Source organism: Leuciscus leuciscus (genome assembly GCF_965113295.1).
Source record: "Leuciscus leuciscus genome assembly, chromosome: 6".
NCBI classification, from domain to species: Eukaryota; Metazoa; Chordata; class Actinopteri; order Cypriniformes; family Leuciscidae; genus Leuciscus; species Leuciscus leuciscus.
Window position 1 is genome coordinate 33,144,651 of NC_138730.1, and position 18,029 is coordinate 33,162,679.

Here is an 18,029-nt window from a genome sequence, read left to right on the forward strand (position 1 = left end):
AATGTTTAATCATCTTTTGTGAGTTTTTCTTAAAGAAGGTATAATTTGGAGATTTGTTTCCTTGCTTTTAATGAAGCAGTGAGATCTGTTTTATAGCCTAAGCATGTTAAAACTATATATTTACCATTAATTTCCTCTTTCCCCTTAAAATGCAGAACTTTTAGACAACAGAATCCCAGCCATAATCCAAGTAACTTGTGTAGTTGCAGAGCTGAATTTGAGAGGTTTCAGCACTTCCTCTTTGTAGGCCGTTATAAAAACAGGAAGCTCGCGTATCAGGAAAGAACAATTCAGCTTTCGGCTGTAGTTATTCGCCGATGTCTTGTAATCACATGTTGTTAAACTTTATTTAGAGGTGAAATCTGTAACTTTTGCATCTGGGACTCCAGATCATGGCTGACACTTTAGAGAACAACTCCGAATGCCCTTCATCTGCCAAGAAAGAAGCTTCAGCAGGGGGTCTGAGCATGCTGGAGAGCTTGATGCAAGAGAACAAGGAGGATGATCATGTTATGTTTGAAGACTCTGTGTTTGCTGGACATCTGCAGGATGGACTGCACAGTCTTCGGCTGGAGGACAGTTTAACAGACGTCAGTCTCCACGTACAGGGCCAGAGCTTCCAGTGCCATCGCGTGGTCCTTGCTGCAGCCAGTCATTATTTCAGGTCAGCCAGTAGCACGTTTAGGTCATTTGATGTGATGTGCAGAGAAATGAGTTTGCTTGTTTGTTTGTTTTAAATGAAAGAAAGAAAGAAATAGAGAATTTTGTTTCTAGTGCAGATACAGATTTTTAAGTCTCAGTAAGTTACATTTTTATGCTATTTGTGTTTATATTTTACAGAGCAATGTTTTGTAATGACTTGAGAGAAAAACATGAAGAAAATGTAAATCTTAAAGGCCTTGATGCTGACACAATGAGTATCCTGTTAGAATACACTTACACCAGCAAAGTCACCATTACCAAGGACAATGTTCAGAAAATGCTTGAGGCAGCCAGCCTGTTTCAGGTTTGTACTAACATATGTTCCCATATGAACGCTAACAGGACTTCTAGTATGGTGTAATAACCTATCTGTAACACTGTTTCTGTAAAATATAATAGTTGTATGTTTCATTATGTTTGTGCTGGGTACACATGACATTCAATCAACTTTTTTCCTTCCCCAGTGCAACAATTGTGGTGTTTTGTAAGGTTTTGTTTTTGAAGAAACCACCTCAAATGTACCAAGCGTAACAGGGAAGTGAAAAAGTGCAAATGAACATTGTTTACTGAGTGGATATTTTTTCCATAACAGCTTTAGTAGTCACAACAAGAGGTAGCTGGGTGGAGTCCTATGTTTGCTAAAAATAATTGATGTAGCTTTTATATCATAAACCATTTGCACAAACCTATAATATAATGAAATTGTTGCAAAGTCCAAATTTGTTATCAGGCTATTTTAGATTATTAAAACAATTAAGCATACATTTAATGTAAAAATGTACGTTTTATTTATATAGCACCTTTTAAAACAATGTTTACAAAGTGCTTTACAGAAGATGATAGTGTTTACTATCCTTTCAAAAGTTTGAGGTCTGCAAGTTGGTTTACAAAGTCTCTTATTTAGCATTAAAGCTATGATCAAAATACAGTAAAAACAGTAATATTGCAAAACTCCAGTCTTCAGTGTCATATCCTTCAGAAATAATTCTAATAATATGTTGATTTGGTGTTCAAGAAATATTTATTATTATCAATGTTGTAAAAAGGTTTTTGGAAACCCTGATTTTTTTCTTTTCTTTTCTTTTCCAGCATTATTTGATGAATTTTATTTACTGTTGCTTTTGATCAATTTAATCTGCTGAATAAAAATATTATTTTCTTTAAAGAAAAATTTTACTGACCCCAAACTTCTGTAATGGTAATGTCCATAAATGTGTAAATTCATAAAAAATTATGTTATGCTCTATAGTGACCTAAAATTTGATCTATGCTTGCAGTTTCCACGTATAGTGGACGCCTGTGCCAGTTACTTAGCAGAGGCCCTATACCCGGAAAACTGTGTGGGCATCCTGCATCTAGCTGACATCCACTCGCTGGAGTCTTTGAAAGCCCAAGTCCATGCCTACATTATCCAAAACTTCTCTCAAGTAGTGGAGCATGATGAGATCCTGGAGCTTCCTGCAGATGTGTTGGTCAGTCTGCTTCAGCATGATGACCTGGGGGTAACAGAGGAGGAGCAGGTGTTTGACGTGGTTATACGTTGGGTCAGGGCCTGTGAGGAGGAAAGACGGGCTCTGCTGCCCCGTGTCCTCACACATGTGCGACTGCCATTGCTGGACCCATGGTACTTTGTAGAAAAGGTGGAGGGAGACCCGCTGATCCGCCAGTGTGCAGAGGTGTTCCCACTGCTGCAGGAGGCCCGGGTTTATCACCTCTCGGGGAAAGAGGTTAGTTTGACCAAGGTGACCTTTCTTCTCAATGATTATTGTCATGCTGAAGTGATCACGAGACAGTTCATTAAAATAGGAAGTGAAATACAAGCTTAGGAATTATAACAGTGCGTCATAAAGACATGGCAAGGCTTTTTTGGAGGAAGTGTATTTCATAAGTGGTTTTCGTCCTTAGGAGTATGACGGCAGGGTATCGCTAAAGATTTCCCAATTTGATTTGATTCCCAAGTTCTCGATTCGTTTCTGACTTCAATCAATTTGGGCATATTTACGTCATAATGTCCACTTTGCTTACGTAAGAAAGAATCAATCGGAAAATCTTTTTCTTTTTCTTTTTAAGACATGAAAAGCTACATTTCAGGCCTATCAGTCACCAAAATACAACATTTCACACCCTCTAATATTTTGCATCAACTGAGACTGTGTTAAATCCTCTTGGTTTATAGGTGATCTCAGAGCGCACCAAACCAAGAGTGCGGGAGTTCCAGTCGGAGGTGTTTATGATCATTGGAGGATGCACAAAGGAAGAGAAGTTTGTGTCTGAAGTGACCTGTCTTGACCCACTACGCAGAAGCCGCTTAGAGGTCGCAAAACTTCCAAACACGGAGATGGAATCTGAGAATGAAAATAAGAAGTGGGTGGAGTTTGCGTGTGTCACTTTCAGAAACGAAGTCTACATATCAGGTGAGAATCAGTACATGAGAAGGTGATAAAGTTTAGTATGTAGGTGATGTAGTTTGCTTATTTGCATGGACGCTGATGTGCAAGATATTTGTAAAAACACATGAATTATTTTAAACTTAAAACAGGTGGCAAGGAAACATTGCATGATGTGTGGAAGTATAATGCATCACTAAACAAATGGATCCAGATAGAGTACCTCGGCACAGGACGCTGGAGACACAAAATGGCTGTTGTTGGAGGAAAGGTGTATGTTTTGGGTGGCTTTGATGGAACTCAGAGATTGAACAGTGTTGAAGCCTATGATCCATTTCATAACTGCTGGACAGAGGTGAGTTCTGAAGACAAATATTCGGTAAATATTTGGTATGGGCAATTCTGTAGCTACAGGCCTTTTGCAGTCCCAGTAGTAAAAACATGAGGAAAAAACATACCTTTTCATTTTTAATTTCTAAAATGTTTTTTAGTCATTACCACAATATAGAAATATGATAGATGATCATATAGTGTGGAATGATCATTTTAAATTTTTAAAGCAAGGATGCATTAAATTGATGACTATAATATCAGTCTTCAACACTAAAAATAAGAAATGTTTCTTGAGCACCAAATCATATTAGAACTCCATATTAGAACACTACATGATATATCAGAAATCATTCTAATATGATTTGGTGCTCAAGAAACATTTCTTATTTGTATCAGTGTTGAAAACAGTTTTTGCTGCTTAATATTTTTGTGGAAACTGGGATGCACTAACATTCAAAAGTTTGGGGCAGTGTATATGCATTAATAATATTTATCTCAGGACAGGTCATGTAAACAAACATCCACTATAAAAGTCCATTTAAAAGTCTTAGCCATTCAATATTGAATCGTTGTCTGAATCATAACCTTTCAGTGGATGTATGATGGTTATTCGATATATACAGACATTTTCATTACAAATCACATCAGTTGAGTTTTTATTTATGAGTTTTTAATTCTCTTTCCAGGCAGCGCCTCTCATGCTGAGTGTAAGCTCCTTCTCTGCTGCCAGCTATGACAAATGCATCTTTGTGATAGGTGGAGGCCCCAATGGCAAACTAGCCACAAACAACATGCAAAGCTTTGATTCCCTATCAAATAAATGGAGCTTAAAATGCCCAATGCCAACTGAGGCCAAATGCACAAATGCAGTTACCTTTAAGGACGCCATATTTGTTGTTGGTTTGTACCTTTTACATTTTTTGGTCTTGATGTTAGAGCTTGAAAAATACCAAAAAACTACTCAGCTGAGATTACTGCAATGCTCTGATGATTGAACTGTTACTTGTTCTAAAATAAAGGTGGAGCGATGAAGGCCTTGTACTCCTACAGTCCTCTTGAAGACTCCTGGACGCTGATAATCCAGCTGGGCTGTGAGAGGGCCAGCTGTGGCATTGCTGCCTGCAATAACAAGCTCTTCATCACTGGTGGCCGAGACGACAAGAATGAAGTGATTGCTACCGTTCTTTGCTGGAACCCGGAGGAAAACAAGTTGACTGAGGAGTGCGTGCTTCCACGTGGAGTATCTCACCATGCTAGTGTGACTCTCAGGAAGTCCTACACACATATACGCAGGATAACGCCTGGAACAGCCACGGGATGACAGACGCAACCGCTTCAGAGACTACAATCATACAAAATGATTAACTCTCATATCAACAAACATTTTCAGGAACCATGTAACTCAGTGGCCTCTACATTGATACTGAAAGTGTCCTCTTTTGACATTTGACAGCAGTTTTTACACATTTTGTCAATGCAAAGAAACACTTGCACTTTTAAAAGTTAGAGATTTACAGTACAGATTTTATACATAGACATTTTATACATAGATATTTATTCGGTTGCAGTTAATAACATTCTATTCATTAACATTGTCCCATTATGTATAATGAACACAATATGTGACCCCACAAAAACAGTCACATGGGTCAATTTTTTGAAATTGAGATTTAAACATCTGAAAGCTGAATTAACAACATTGCGTTCCATTTATATATGGTTTGTTAGGATAGGACAATATTTGGCTGAGATACAACTATTTGAAAATCTGGAATCTGAAGAAAAAAAACGAAACATTGAGAAAATCGCCATTAAAGTTGTCCATTTATTTTTGCGCTTTTGCTGCATTCACTCACAAAAATAAATGTTTTATATATTTACGGTAGGAAATTTACAAAATATCTTAATGGAACATGATCTTTACTTAATATCCTAATGATTTTTGGAATAAAAGAAAAATTGATAATTTTGACCCATACAATGTATTGTTGGCTATTGCTACAAAATATACCCGTGCTACTTGTGACTGGTTTTGTGGTCCAGGGTCACATATTATGCAATTTACTAATCTAGGGTAATGTTAATTTCAACATACTAACATTTTTAAACAATGAAAATATGTACATTTCTATATATATTTTATTGATCTTGTTAACGATACATGTATGCATGCTGATTTTTTTTAATTATTGACCTAATTGTTTTTTAATAAAATACAAGTCTTCTGGTAAAACAACAGATTTCTTCTTAGTGACTTCATTTAGTCTGCTTAAACCTTGCCACTTACAATCGACTGCAAGCTCACATTCAGATCTACCTCCATTCAATTACCAACCGATTGATAGAACTAAGTGTCCACACAACATTTTTTTCTTTTTATAATCCATTTCACTCGTGAAATGTCATACATTTTCATGTATGACAATTTGGAAGGAATCTGACTACTTGCGTTACATCACAACTTTGATGAGAGTTAATGCTATTACAAATTAATACAATTTAACAACAGTACATTAATAAATTAACCAAAATTATAAAATGTCTCACACTTAAATTATAAATGGCTCACATAGTTCACATTATCATACCTAATGGATTAATGATTTGAACTTTAATGTAGTTACCATTGATTCTGCTACATGGTCTAGATAAGAGATGTTACACTGGTTAACAGGTTTTGTTTTACCAATACTTTTGTAAAAAAATATCCAATAAGTGTTAAATGCATTCCATTGAATTATTTTGAAGCAATTCAATACAAACAACAAAGTAAAAACATTTTTATAACATTTTTATTTTGTGAAGAGATGAATACAAAGTCTTCATGACATCATAAAAATAAGCTTTATATGTACAGTGCACAAACACAGTTGTGCATTTGAAAAATATTTAACATACACAGGACTCAGGACTGCTCCTTCCTGTGCAAATGTGATCCCTGATTTAGGCAGATATTTAGCAGTCTGTTGTTCACTTTCAAGTTTACGGTAAAACACAATACATAAAAAGGCACCACTACCTTGCTTAAATCAACTCTACGAGTCAGTCAGAGATGCAAGAACAATAACATCGAGAAAACATCCACTTCTTAAGGTTAACGCTTGGAAAACTGTGTTGAAGCAAGCATTTTTCCAATCTAATGTTTAGTCCTGTTGTCCAGTGCCATCACAGTTCCATTCAGTTTCATTCAGCAGTGCCGGGAGTCTCATTTACTGTGTCTGCTGTGTCCAGAATGTGACCTGCTCTGGTGTTTGCTTCTTCCGTGATCACGCGAGCGGTCGCGCTCACGTTCACGATGGTCCCAGTGGTGACTGGTGGCGCGATCATGCTTGTGTTTCACGTACTCGCGGTCACGGCCTCTTTCGCGAGAAGTGCTGCGAGTTCTGCTCCGTGATCTCCTCCTTTTGTTGCCACGCCGACTAGACTCGCTCTTTCTGTCTCGCTCCGTCCTGAGTTGCGTAACTGGCGAAACTCTGCGACCTTTGTGTTGCCGTGGCGATGGGCTGTGGCTGCTGTGAGAGCTGTACGTTCCTGAGTGGCTCCTCCGACTAAGGATAAGAAAACATGTCAGCAGCAGAAAATGAAAGTCGGATTTTAAAGAAAAATCATCCTGGTGTACAGGTGTAAAATATCACTTCATGAAGTGAACCTGCATGTTGCAACTTACTGTCGGTGTGGAGAACGAGACTGAGACCGTGATCTTGAGCGAGACCGGCTATGGTTCTTGCCATTCTGAAACACTTTTCTCTCCTTTTTCATGCTGCTATATAAAGAAATAAAACAAAACAAAATGGTAAACAATATAGTATAGTACAGCAAAACAGGGGCAGATCACTGTTGTTTTTGCTACCTAAAACTATTAGAAATTGTTTGTTAAATAGGATTGAATAAAATAGATGAAAAACAAACTTAAATGAAAATTAGAAATGTTGACAGGGCAACTATCTGAAGTAAAATAAGTTTAAAAACAAAAATTACTAAAACTCAAATAGAACGCTAAATAGAAATATTTAAAAACAAATATACAAAAATTTGACAAAGCACATAAAATTTCTTTTAAGAAAAGAATAAAAACTTTTTTGCTTAAAAAAAAAGCAAAATATTTGCTTTTGTTGAAAAGACAGCCACAAAAATCACAGCAATAAACAACCAAAAAAGGGACCTCAATTTATACTTTTTTTATGATCGACTTCCAGAAGGTAAAATTATTTATTAAAGATTAAATTTGGCATCAGTATAAAAACAGCTTCACATTAAATTACATAACACTTCAGTTAAAGACCAGGAATCCTTGATTTTTTTTTTAACCGTCACAGATATGGTAGTATAATTCGTACAGACATATCACCCAGGCCAAATATATAGTGCTAAAAATAAAAATATATAATTTAAGCTGTACTTGATATAGGTGGTGTATATTAAAATACTTACCCATTCAATGGGCTTTTGGCAAACAATTGTCTGTTCTCAGACCCCTGTACTAGTTTAGAGTTTGGCGATTTTTCTTCCATCTTCACTTCTCTTGGAGAAGCTGGAAAAGAAAACACTTTTAGATGCCTGTGAATTGACAAGTACTTGCAGAAAGCTTAATCAGTAATGATTAAGTCCTGATTTTTACTCACTGACAGTTTTGTAAAAATCAGAGGCAAATAGTTGTTCACGCGAGTGATGATCACGTATTGTGTATTATCAAATATGTGGTCAGTGAGAAGCACAGATTCCCATCCCTGCATCCAAAATCGAATACTACCCTACTATATAGCATGCGAAAACCAGTATGCCAACAGAGTATGTCCAGATTCATAGTTTTTGAAAACAGTAGGTGAAAAGTCCCCGGATGACCTGCTTGAGACAAATTCCATCCCCCGATGAGACTCTTTACTATCCCATGAGGCCACGGGACAGGATGGCAGTGAAGCGATGCAACTGATGCTGGTAGGTCCCATGATAATGACAACATGGCAGAAGTAGTATGTCCGGATTTAGATTACATTCATACAACACACATTAATGCTATATAGAATGTACTTTTAAACCATCACGAAGTAAGTTCGAATTCTAATGTGGTATCTACTCACAGGGGCGCACTGGCCATCGGGAGAACCAGGAGAATTCCTGTTGACATGGCAGCCGATTTAGCCCGCTGCCCTATATTTATTATTATTATTGCCTGCCGAATGTACTAATGTGATTATTTCCGAATTCGTCATTCAATAATAAATCGCTAATAAATCATGAATCGGTTAGTCTTGACTGGCAATGCGATTCGCCTCCGCCAAACCGTTTCGATCAAAGTAATCAATGCGAGAGACTTGAGAATGGAAGCACCTAGGTGGAGCAGAGAGGCAAAACTACTGACCTGTTCAGGACTTCAAGTGCAGGTCAGTTTCATCTGTAATTGTAATAGGCTAGTTTTGTCTTTGTTTACTTGGTTAAGCATTAAACTGCTAGCAACTGTTAGCAGTAGCACCCCATTATTATCATCATCATTCAAAATACTGTAATAATGGACATCATCTATGCAGTCCTGAAGTGTCAACTAGTCTCTCCCCTGTGAAGAGATCCCTCCCTTTACCTCTCTACAGATAAAGCGCTGTCGGGATGATTTCGGTTCGCGTGACTACGCGGAAGCGATAAAAATTCTGTATTATAAATTTTAAGGCCAGACAAGTAGTTTGTTGAGGGTTGGCTTGTAGGGAAGGACTACACGCCTGCGCACATATATTCAACGTGCATACCTATAGACTGAACCATCAGCATAATCACAGGTTCGCATTTTTAAAGTTTGTAGTAAAATTCTGGTTATACAAATGGTAATCATTCCGCCAAAAAACTTGGTCACTATACTTTTAATATTCGTAAGGGAAACACATGACTCATGATAATGCAATAACATGTTCAATATTAGGATTTTTCATGATGTAATTATTGTACTAATTCTGACATTTAGGCAATACCTTGATTATCTTGTTTTCATAATCGTTGGAAGCCAAAAATTAAAATCGAAATCGATTACTCGCACAGCCCTAGTCATTAATGTTAACAAAACAACTTTAACAAAGATTAATCTATATTTTACATTTAGTGATTACATTTCTGTCCCGAGTACTACTGTTAGACCTTACTTTATTTGTAACTTTGTTATATTGTATTTATGTAAGCTTTTAATTTGTTCTAATTTTATTACTGACTGTTCACTTGTCTTTAATAATGTTTAATTATTATTTTTAAATAGATTTTTTTCTGTGATACTGAAGTACTTAACACTTACCAATCCATGAATCAATGCAGACAACATGAATCACAAGCTTCTTGCGTGCATTATTTTAACAAGAAATCAAGCCTCACGCATGATCTTACGTTATTTCCTGTATCACTTCTTGCATGTTTGATTGTGAAATGCATTATGTAGACCAGACAGAGTTGTCAGCGATTCTTCCAATTGAAATGCTGTGTAATGTATGACCCCCTGTCGCCTATCTGTTGTGTAATGTGCACACAACAGCACCTAAATGGTACCGCAGACAGTTGTATAGTGTGAGAACAACAGCGATCCGACGACTTTGAAAAATGTGCTGTTTGTACCCGGCATAAGAAAACGCAAACAGAAACAGACTTACAGGGTTTTGATGCTGGGGAAAATCCACCAATGGCAGCGAGAGCTGGTGTGAGACTGGGATTCTGTCCTTTGGCTTTTAGTCTTGCCTCCTCCAGGGCCACCTTCCTCTTTTCCACCTGTTTTTCAAGCTGTTCACTGATGGGCTGAAAGATGGATAGAGTATTAAGAACAGCATCTAAGAAAAATCCGAGTAGTTTATAAAGTACAAATAAAGAAAGTCAATATAATAAAAATCTGTAAGTTTATTCAACTTAAGTTACCTTTTCCCTAGAATAAAGCTTCATCGTGCTAATACATATTTCTTTGATGTTCTCCTTAGTAGCACCGAAAAGAAGATACCAGTGTGGTTTGGAAGGAAGGGGAATCTGCGGAAATACGAAAACATTTAATGAAATTAAGAAATAGAAACAATGAAGACAAATAAAGTCAAGGGCATACCTGTAACACTCGAGCAGCGAGGTAAATACAGGCACACGCAATGGTCTCAGGTTCAAACCGCACAAACGCATTGGTTCTGAGGGCATCATTCATATAGTTCCTGCAAAACATGAAGAAACACCTATGCAAGACCTGCCATGCTCTCTCTCTCTCTCTCTCTCATATGGCTTTTTCTGGAGACTCTTAACTTTATGTCCTTTCCCTCACTTTTTTAAATGTAGCCATGGAGGCAATAGTGTAATCTTAAATTTGAGGAATAAAACATCTCAAATCACAAAACTAAAGCAACATGCTGAAACAAACGTGCATGTTTGGCGAAATCGAAACTTTTCAAACCCCATATCAAAAAAGGTGTTGAGGAGAGGCAAGGATCACTTCACGGAGGATATCAGGGGACAACTTACTGTGACAAAATTCACATGAACATGATTCATTTGAGGAAAAAAAAAGTAACATACTGTTTTCACTGCTAAAAAAAAAAAATCATTTGTATTTATAGATCAAAAAGTGCACAACTAACTACTAGCACTTTTTAGAAAAAGAAAAAAGCAAATCCTGGACCCCCCAGCAAAGCCAACCTCCGCTGAGAGCTCTCACTGGATTGGCTGGCAGCCTCGAAAAGGCCAGCCAATAAGGTGGGAGGGGTTCCTGGGTCTTGTGCCTGAGGAGTTCGGGTGTTTTCTGTGACACTTACCACCATGGGCTACCCTTTAATCAAAGAGTAGAGAAAGGACAAAGTTAAACAGAGCTCTCCAAAAGCCAGAACCTCAATGATGTGCAACAAGTCAATAATGCATGACCTACAGATTAATCCTGCATTTTTATTACAAAAACAAAGGGGGGGATGCCAGAATAATGTGAGCCTATCTTACCTTTAGGTATACCAAGCTACAATGCAATTCATACTTTATAATGCAGTGTTTCCACTAAGTCCTGTTGATGCTTAAGTAGCAAACTCTTTCACAAGTTCAAGCTCTTAACAGCAAATAATGACAGCTACTAGTGGAAACACAGCACGAGTCCAACCATAAACCTGATCCAATGTCTCCTCTATAAGGGGAAAAATTTTCAAGTCATAATTTGAAGTGCATTTTCACGAGCTTCAAGGACAAAAGCACACTTACCATGCTGTTTGAACCAGCATCTGATTCTTCTCGCATTCAAGCACTTGTAGATACATGACAATGATCTGCAATAGTTGAAAATTTTCATTTCATTATTTGAATTATGGACACTATCAGGATTTTCATATAAGAGAATTGATAACAACAAAACCGAAATTTTAGAAAACAAACTCACCTTGTGTGGATGTTTGACGTGAACACAGAAGCCTAACTCTTTAAGAATACGACGCTCTGCTTTGATCACTTGGTTCTTGGTGTTAATGTAATTTTGATCAAGGACAAGAGGGCTGCTCCTGGTAGAACACAAAAAGTAAATGGGCTCATGTAGATTAATGTTGGACATATGTTATTTAAAAAAATACATTTCTATGGCATCCACATTCTCTGCTTTATTTCGTACTCTCTTCGAAGATTATACATGCTTATGACACAAAATTTCTCTATTTCAAGCAGCAAAAATTAAATATCTTCAAAATGGCTTCAAACAAACAGATTGTAATTTAATGTCCAATCAAATTATTAATACAACACACAAGTATTTAAAGGATATGAAATTACAGCTTTTATCTAATAAACCTTTTTGGATTTAATGGTAAATAAAACAGTTACACATCTAAAAAAAAAAAAAAGTATCTAAATACTTAACAGCTTAACTAATGATATAAACACAGGATCGACTTACTTTTTGCCCTTTCCTTGTTTCAAGTGATGGAAAACATTGATCACATCCCTCACTCGTCTCGGCGATTCCTCAATCTTTGACGCCAAGTTCACACAGGACATGGCAACAATCTGTTTTAAAGTGAAACCACACTAATTATTTTCATGACTTGAGTCGAGTCAGCTTACACATTTTGTTTCGTATTTCTGACTTACCTCAAAGCTGTGTTTGATGTAGGACTTCGAGTAAAAGAATCGTTGAAAAAGGACTTGTCCTGTCGCCATCGCCACCTAATCAAAATATCAAATAATACATTAAAAAGACGTTCAATCCACTTTACTTACAGTAAAGCAACACTTGTTGTATAACAACAAATAATCTGTTTTAAACTACAACCCCAAATACATTGCAAGGTTCAGGCTGGCATTATCTAAATCATCTCGCTGCCAAACAAAAGGCCGCCGGGTTCAATGTGCCGGTTACGGCTAAGTTAGCTAGCTGTGCTAAGCGCACCGTTTTACACATTTGGGTAGTTAAAATTCGAACTAAAGAAATGAATTCATACATATAAACATAGTTAGACAGTAACCTGTGGCAGACGAAGAAGAATCCCGGCAGACTGGATGAGTTCGCAGCCCAGAATCCGCAGATCTGTTTCAGTCTCATGGTCGAGGCCATCGAGCATGGACGGAGTCGACGAGAATCTTTCATCGGGTATTATCGAGCTATCGATGGCCAGAAACACCTCCGAATACACTTTATCGCCGATAAGTATGCCTTGGTTATTTGGTGGAGTGTTCAAGTGAGGAGATAACACGCCCAGAGACATTTTGATGGAGTAAATCGGTATGGTAAAACGTAAACCTTTCGTCGGCCAGGCGGAAATGGCAACGTTTCGTAACTGACGCAATTCAACAACGGAAGTGACGTCAATGGTTCGATGGTTCCGTTGGAATTGAAAAATCCCGTAGAATACCGCGATATCGTATTGGTTCACTGTGTGGGTGTGAGATCAGAGACGTGGGTGAGATGTTCCTCCAAATGCACTAAACGTTCTCATAATGCAAATTATATGATTATAATGAAAATATTTTAATTTTAAGTCTATAATTTGTCCTCGTGATAGATAGATAGATAGATAGATAGATAGATAGATAGATAGATAGATAGATAGATAGATAGATAGATAGATAGATAGATAGATAGATAGATAGATAGATAGATAGATAGATAGATTTACATTTAGTCATTTAGCAGACGCCTTTATCCAAAGCGACTTACAAATTAGGACAAAAATTCAGCGAGTCATCATAAAGAGGCAAAAACAACAACAACGCAAGAAGTGCTCAAAATACGAACAGATAGATAGATAGATAGATAGATAGATAGATAGATAGATAGATAGATAGATAGATAGATAGATAGATAGATGATAAACATTTTGTAAGCTATATATTCTAATAGCTGAACACATCAGGCACACTTTTGGCAGAATTCCAATGTCCTTGCGTTATTCCGCCGCTCTAATGATGATTGACATACTTTAGTACACACAACAAACGCATAGAATGCCATCTTAGAATTGCCTTTAGTTAATGTATTTATTGCATCCAAATGTTTTTGTTTGCTTTGTTTTTTTTTTTTAGTTTTTTTTTTTTAGGTTGGTGCAAGTTTTCCAGTGAGGAAAACAAAGGCATGTCTATTCTCAGACCAAACATAAAACAAACACAACAACATAACAACTGTATAAAGGTTATTCACATGAGAACATTTAAACTAAAGGGTTTATACTTTCATTAATTTGATACGCTACTCCACATATGAAGAACCATAGACTGTAGGACAGACATGCCACTAGTTACTGACCTGATACAGACACATAGCTAAAGCGGACTGATGATAGTCTTGTTCTGGAGCGAGGAAATGTCAAGTGAAAATAACCGTGGCAGCCTGAAATCTGCCCCAATGCCTCTCTGTGAGAGCGCGCTGCAGTTCCATTTTTCACTACAGATTTACATTGGAAATCTGTGGGGTGCTGTAGAGCTATGGAGGACTCCGAGACAGGATTCCCCCACTTAATAGCCTATCATAAATACATGCCTACTGAGTCCATGTGCACATTTGAATACATCCTGCTCACTTTACACTTAAAACAGTCTAAAAAATCTAAAAAAATATTTGTTACAGAATGCTGAACACATTTATAATTTATTCAGTGTAGAGGTCTATGTATGTATGAATATTTTGGTGGGGCTCTGGCCCACCTGCCTATACAGACGAGCCGCGGCTGATAGATAGATAGATAGATAGATAGATAGATAGATAGATAGATAGATAGATAGATAGATAGATAGATAGATAGATAGATAGAACACAAAGTGCATGACTGTATTTCATGCTCTGGCACCCTGTGCACCAGGTTCCCACAGGGATGTGCTATAATCCATGACTGTTGCCAAGTGCCAAAGTAACCACAGTGCCCTGGGGGTTCATTACAGAAAATGATGAGACAGCTCACAGAGGGGATGTGATATGCTTGACACCTGGTCAACAAGACATAAAAAGATGGTTGTTGACTTCAGGAAATCTTGTGCTCCCCTATTCATACAGTATCAATTGGTGGAATTAGTTTTAAAAGGAACCCAGGATAAAGAAAATCTAACCTCTGGTGGGTCTTTAATGCCTATTTTCTTCAATAGTGCAGTAAAGTACAATTTAACACTCTTTACATTTGCATTGCACATATTAATATTCTGTTTTTTTGTTTGTTTCTATTTGATTTTGTGCTGGTTTGGTATATGTTAACAGAAAGCTGAGGTTATCTTTTGTTGCACTTTAATGTCTCCATTAGCAATGTTCTGGTTATTTGGATAGATTTGCTAAAAGGGTAAAGGATCTTGGTCTTTACTGTGCATCAGGCAGGAAGAAGGAGAGATGCCAGCTGTCATTGATACTCATTTTGACCTCATTGCATTTGCTTGCATGCCCCTCTCCTCTCCCAACTAAAACCCTTATGTGTCTAAAAAATGAAGTATACAAGACATTAAGTCGTGCCACTAGTTGATGAACAAATATTTATTTAAAAGATGGATTAAATTCTGTTTGATTATTACAGCACTTTTATCATAAATCTACTAAATAGTTTAGAGCTAGTCATATTTTTTTATAAAGTTGTGCAAAACGCTATTTTCTCAGTCCAAGTGAAAATAACATTTTGATGTCACTGCCAGCAAACAGTAAATCATTTTTTTTAATCAATGTGTTTTCACAGGTTTTTTCTTGCTTGTGGTTGTTTTTGCGAAATGCATGTCCCAAGTTACTGAGAGCAACAGTAAACAAGACCTACTGTAGACAAAATATCCTGCCGCTGCAGTAGCAGTTCTAGTATACTCTTTCTTTTATGAATTAAAATGTCATTAAATGCAAATGGACAATTCTGATATTGCAAATATAGAAGTAAAAATAAAGGTGCCAGCATTACAAGTAAATGCATTATTTGGAAATGTTTCACTGTTTGACTTACATCTCATGAGGTTTGCAAATGTGAAGTTTCTGTGCATGATGTCAATAAGACATGTAAATACATTTCTGTTTTATATTAAGGGTGCACCATATGTTCAAAAGAGAGAAATTATTTAATTTAAGCTCCATCCTCATTGCTTATAAATGCAGTTTGATACATGTTTGTGTATATTATGTTATGGCTTTCACTTTAAAATACAGAAAATTAGCTCAGTTGGACAGCCATTTAAATTACCTTGCGTGTCAGCCTTGCAAGTGCAGTGTCATATTCTCTCATACATACAATGTATTACTGGCAGCTGATAGCACTGAATAAACCGAATGTCCCAGGGGAGGAACATCTTGCAGCTTCTTTTTGCATAAATCAGTCACTGAGACATTTTAATCAGGTAATTATTCATCCTTTCTGTCAGTGACTGGGGGAATTCATAATGTATTCCAGATCTGCTGGCTTGAATGGCACTATTGAGATCTGGTTAGAGAGCTGAAATGTTTCACCTCACAGGTTCAGAGGGGCAAATATTGCTATAGGGTGTATTGGCAATTTAACACTTCTATATCTAACATAAATAATGAAATTAAAATTTGATGTTTGAAACCAAAACTTATATCTGCCTACATGCTGAATTCTCTATGAGTCCTTCATTTCACAGTGCTGGAGCTTCATTGACCCAGGAGCCATCATTATGAACAAGACATTCTTGAGTAAAATATCTAAAACCCTATCACAGGAAGGAAATGTCATCAGCAGCACTGCACTGTTAAAACTGAACAATACCCCGCTTTATGAGGCAGTTTTGAAGTAGCCCCCCGAGATTGGAGAAAAAGTTGTTGCCCGTAACGAGTTTGGCATGGACAACCAGGTGACATAAATCAGCATGTTTCTGTGTCCGACTTCATGGTGAACATGTTCATTACCCGAGGAATGCTCCTGAATGTTTTTGTTCTCTGAAGTCTCCGCCCAGCTTTACCTCACGCAGATTTGATTGGCTGCTTATACGCCAGAGAGAACCAACTTTGTTCCTTTTAGAAATCAAAGCCAGCTATATTTTCTTAACATGCTAATGATTTGCCAAAGCATGTGGCTGTGACATACAGCAGGGCCAAAGAGACCTGGCAGCTGATGGCAAACATACAAACTGCTGTTGTTTGAAACATTCTCAACCTCTCACCTCTCTCCTCAACGCTGTTCAGACTGTGCTAGGCCTGAGGTCATTTTCCATTCTCTAATGTATGTCAGTGGAGGGAAGCAAAGGTGGGTTTTATTCAAGTGTAAATATATTATATCCCCTCTGGTATATGGTATACACTACATGTGCCTTGTTGTACAGCTATTGACCTAGTCTGCACCAGCTGCATTGCTTTATTGAGACTAGGTGTCATAGGACACCTGAAGAAAGTTCAGTTCATATTCCCATTTATAGAAACAGCCCATTTATAGAAATGCTAGGCCTAATTCTCCACATGTTCTCAATTTTGTTGTGACGGAGGCTCCACTGTTTTGTGAACTGATTGCTTAACTATGGGTATAGAACAAAATCACACGTGATCACTGATTTCTGTTTCTACCTATATAACAAAATATAGCATGGTGTGTCTGTAAAACCCACACAAACAAACAGAATGGAATGAAACTGCACTACTGCTCTGTAGCAGATGATAAATCACTGGGGGAGAGATTTCATAAATGTTTAGTTAATGATCGCTTCTCAGAATTTCTGTCTTTTGGAATTTTTTATGCTGTTGTCTGAGATTAAAAAGCTGCAAAGATAGAGAACATTTTAGCTCTCTTTTACACTTTTATTTAGGCTACTTGAGGTTGGGGAATTACAACTGTGGGCCAAGGACAACACTCAGGACATTGTGTATATAAGGAAAAGCAAGTGCTTTCTAATGGTATTATTGGTTTCTTCAATCTCAACAGAGCTAAAATGATTTAAAATTGTACAATTAGACAATGTTCTAACAGAATTTTAAAATGGAAACCAAATACAGCTGTCATAATTGTAATGCCTTCTCTGAATTTTGACTGCAAGTTTAACAACAGTGAAACCTGTTCTGCAAATTGTATTGAAAACAATTAGGACATCAATCTATACATTTAGGAAATGAATCCTCTTTTTTTGTTTGACTTTCCAAGATTATTGTAGGCAATTAATTACAACATGGTAAAATGACAAGGTGCTCTACTTATGGTGTCAACAACTGGGTGTGTTAATCATTAGATGTGAAGGGAAAACACA

General features: G+C 37.1%; 2 protein-coding genes across 3 annotated transcripts; one reads left to right on the plus strand and one right to left on the minus strand.

The window, feature by feature from the left end:
• Nucleotides 1-9: 9 nt before the first annotated feature.
• On the plus strand, nt 10-5,656 carry klhl6 (kelch-like family member 6). 2 transcript variants are annotated; one of them, XM_082172043.1, is made up of 7 exons: nt 10-664; nt 841-1,006; nt 1,980-2,444; nt 2,879-3,116; nt 3,242-3,444; nt 4,109-4,322; nt 4,442-5,656. In XM_082172043.1, exons 1-7 carry the CDS (start codon nt 393-395, stop codon nt 4,741-4,743), a joined length of 1,860 nt encoding a protein of 619 aa, XP_082028169.1. In that variant the 5' UTR covers nt 10-392; the 3' UTR covers nt 4,744-5,656. The 2 variants fall into 2 exon arrangements, with proteins under 2 accessions (XP_082028169.1, XP_082028170.1); XM_082172044.1 differs by having other exon boundaries at nt 1,980-2,429.
• A 540-nt stretch (nt 5,657-6,196) lies between these two features.
• Nucleotides 6,197-13,177, minus strand: ccnl1b (cyclin L1b). The gene is made up of 11 exons (XM_082172054.1): nt 12,854-13,177; nt 12,480-12,554; nt 12,286-12,395; nt 11,779-11,896; nt 11,604-11,668; nt 10,480-10,579; nt 10,302-10,406; nt 10,043-10,184; nt 7,854-7,953; nt 7,090-7,185; nt 6,197-6,970 (listed from the first exon to the last, which is right to left on the minus strand). The coding sequence occupies exons 1-11, from the start codon at nt 13,091-13,093 to the stop codon at nt 6,628-6,630; spliced, it is 1,494 nt and encodes a 497-aa protein (XP_082028180.1). The 5' UTR covers nt 13,094-13,177; the 3' UTR covers nt 6,197-6,627.
• Between the last annotated feature and the right edge of the window lie 4,852 nt (nt 13,178-18,029).

Bases quoted from the DNA above. Each gene is read 5' to 3' on its own strand.
- klhl6 (XM_082172043.1), top strand. From the start codon at position 393: ATGGCTGACACTTTAGAGAACAACTCCGAATGCCCTTCATCTGCCAAG. The intron at 1,007-1,979 runs GTTTGTACTAAC...CTATGCTTGCAG, and splicing joins AGGCAGCCAGCCTGTTTCAG to TTTCCACGTATAGTGGACGC. The intron at 3,117-3,241 runs GTGAGAATCAGT...AACTTAAAACAG, and splicing joins AAACGAAGTCTACATATCAG to GTGGCAAGGAAACATTGCAT.
- ccnl1b (XM_082172054.1), bottom strand. From the start codon at position 13,093: ATGTCTCTGGGCGTGTTATCTCCTCACTTGAACACTCCACCAAATAAC. The intron at 11,669-11,778 runs GTGAGTTTGTTT...CAACTATTGCAG, and splicing joins ACGTCAAACATCCACACAAG to ATCATTGTCATGTATCTACA. The intron at 6,971-7,089 runs GTAAGTTGCAAC...TCTTATCCTTAG, and splicing joins TCTCGTTCTCCACACCGACA to TCGGAGGAGCCACTCAGGAA.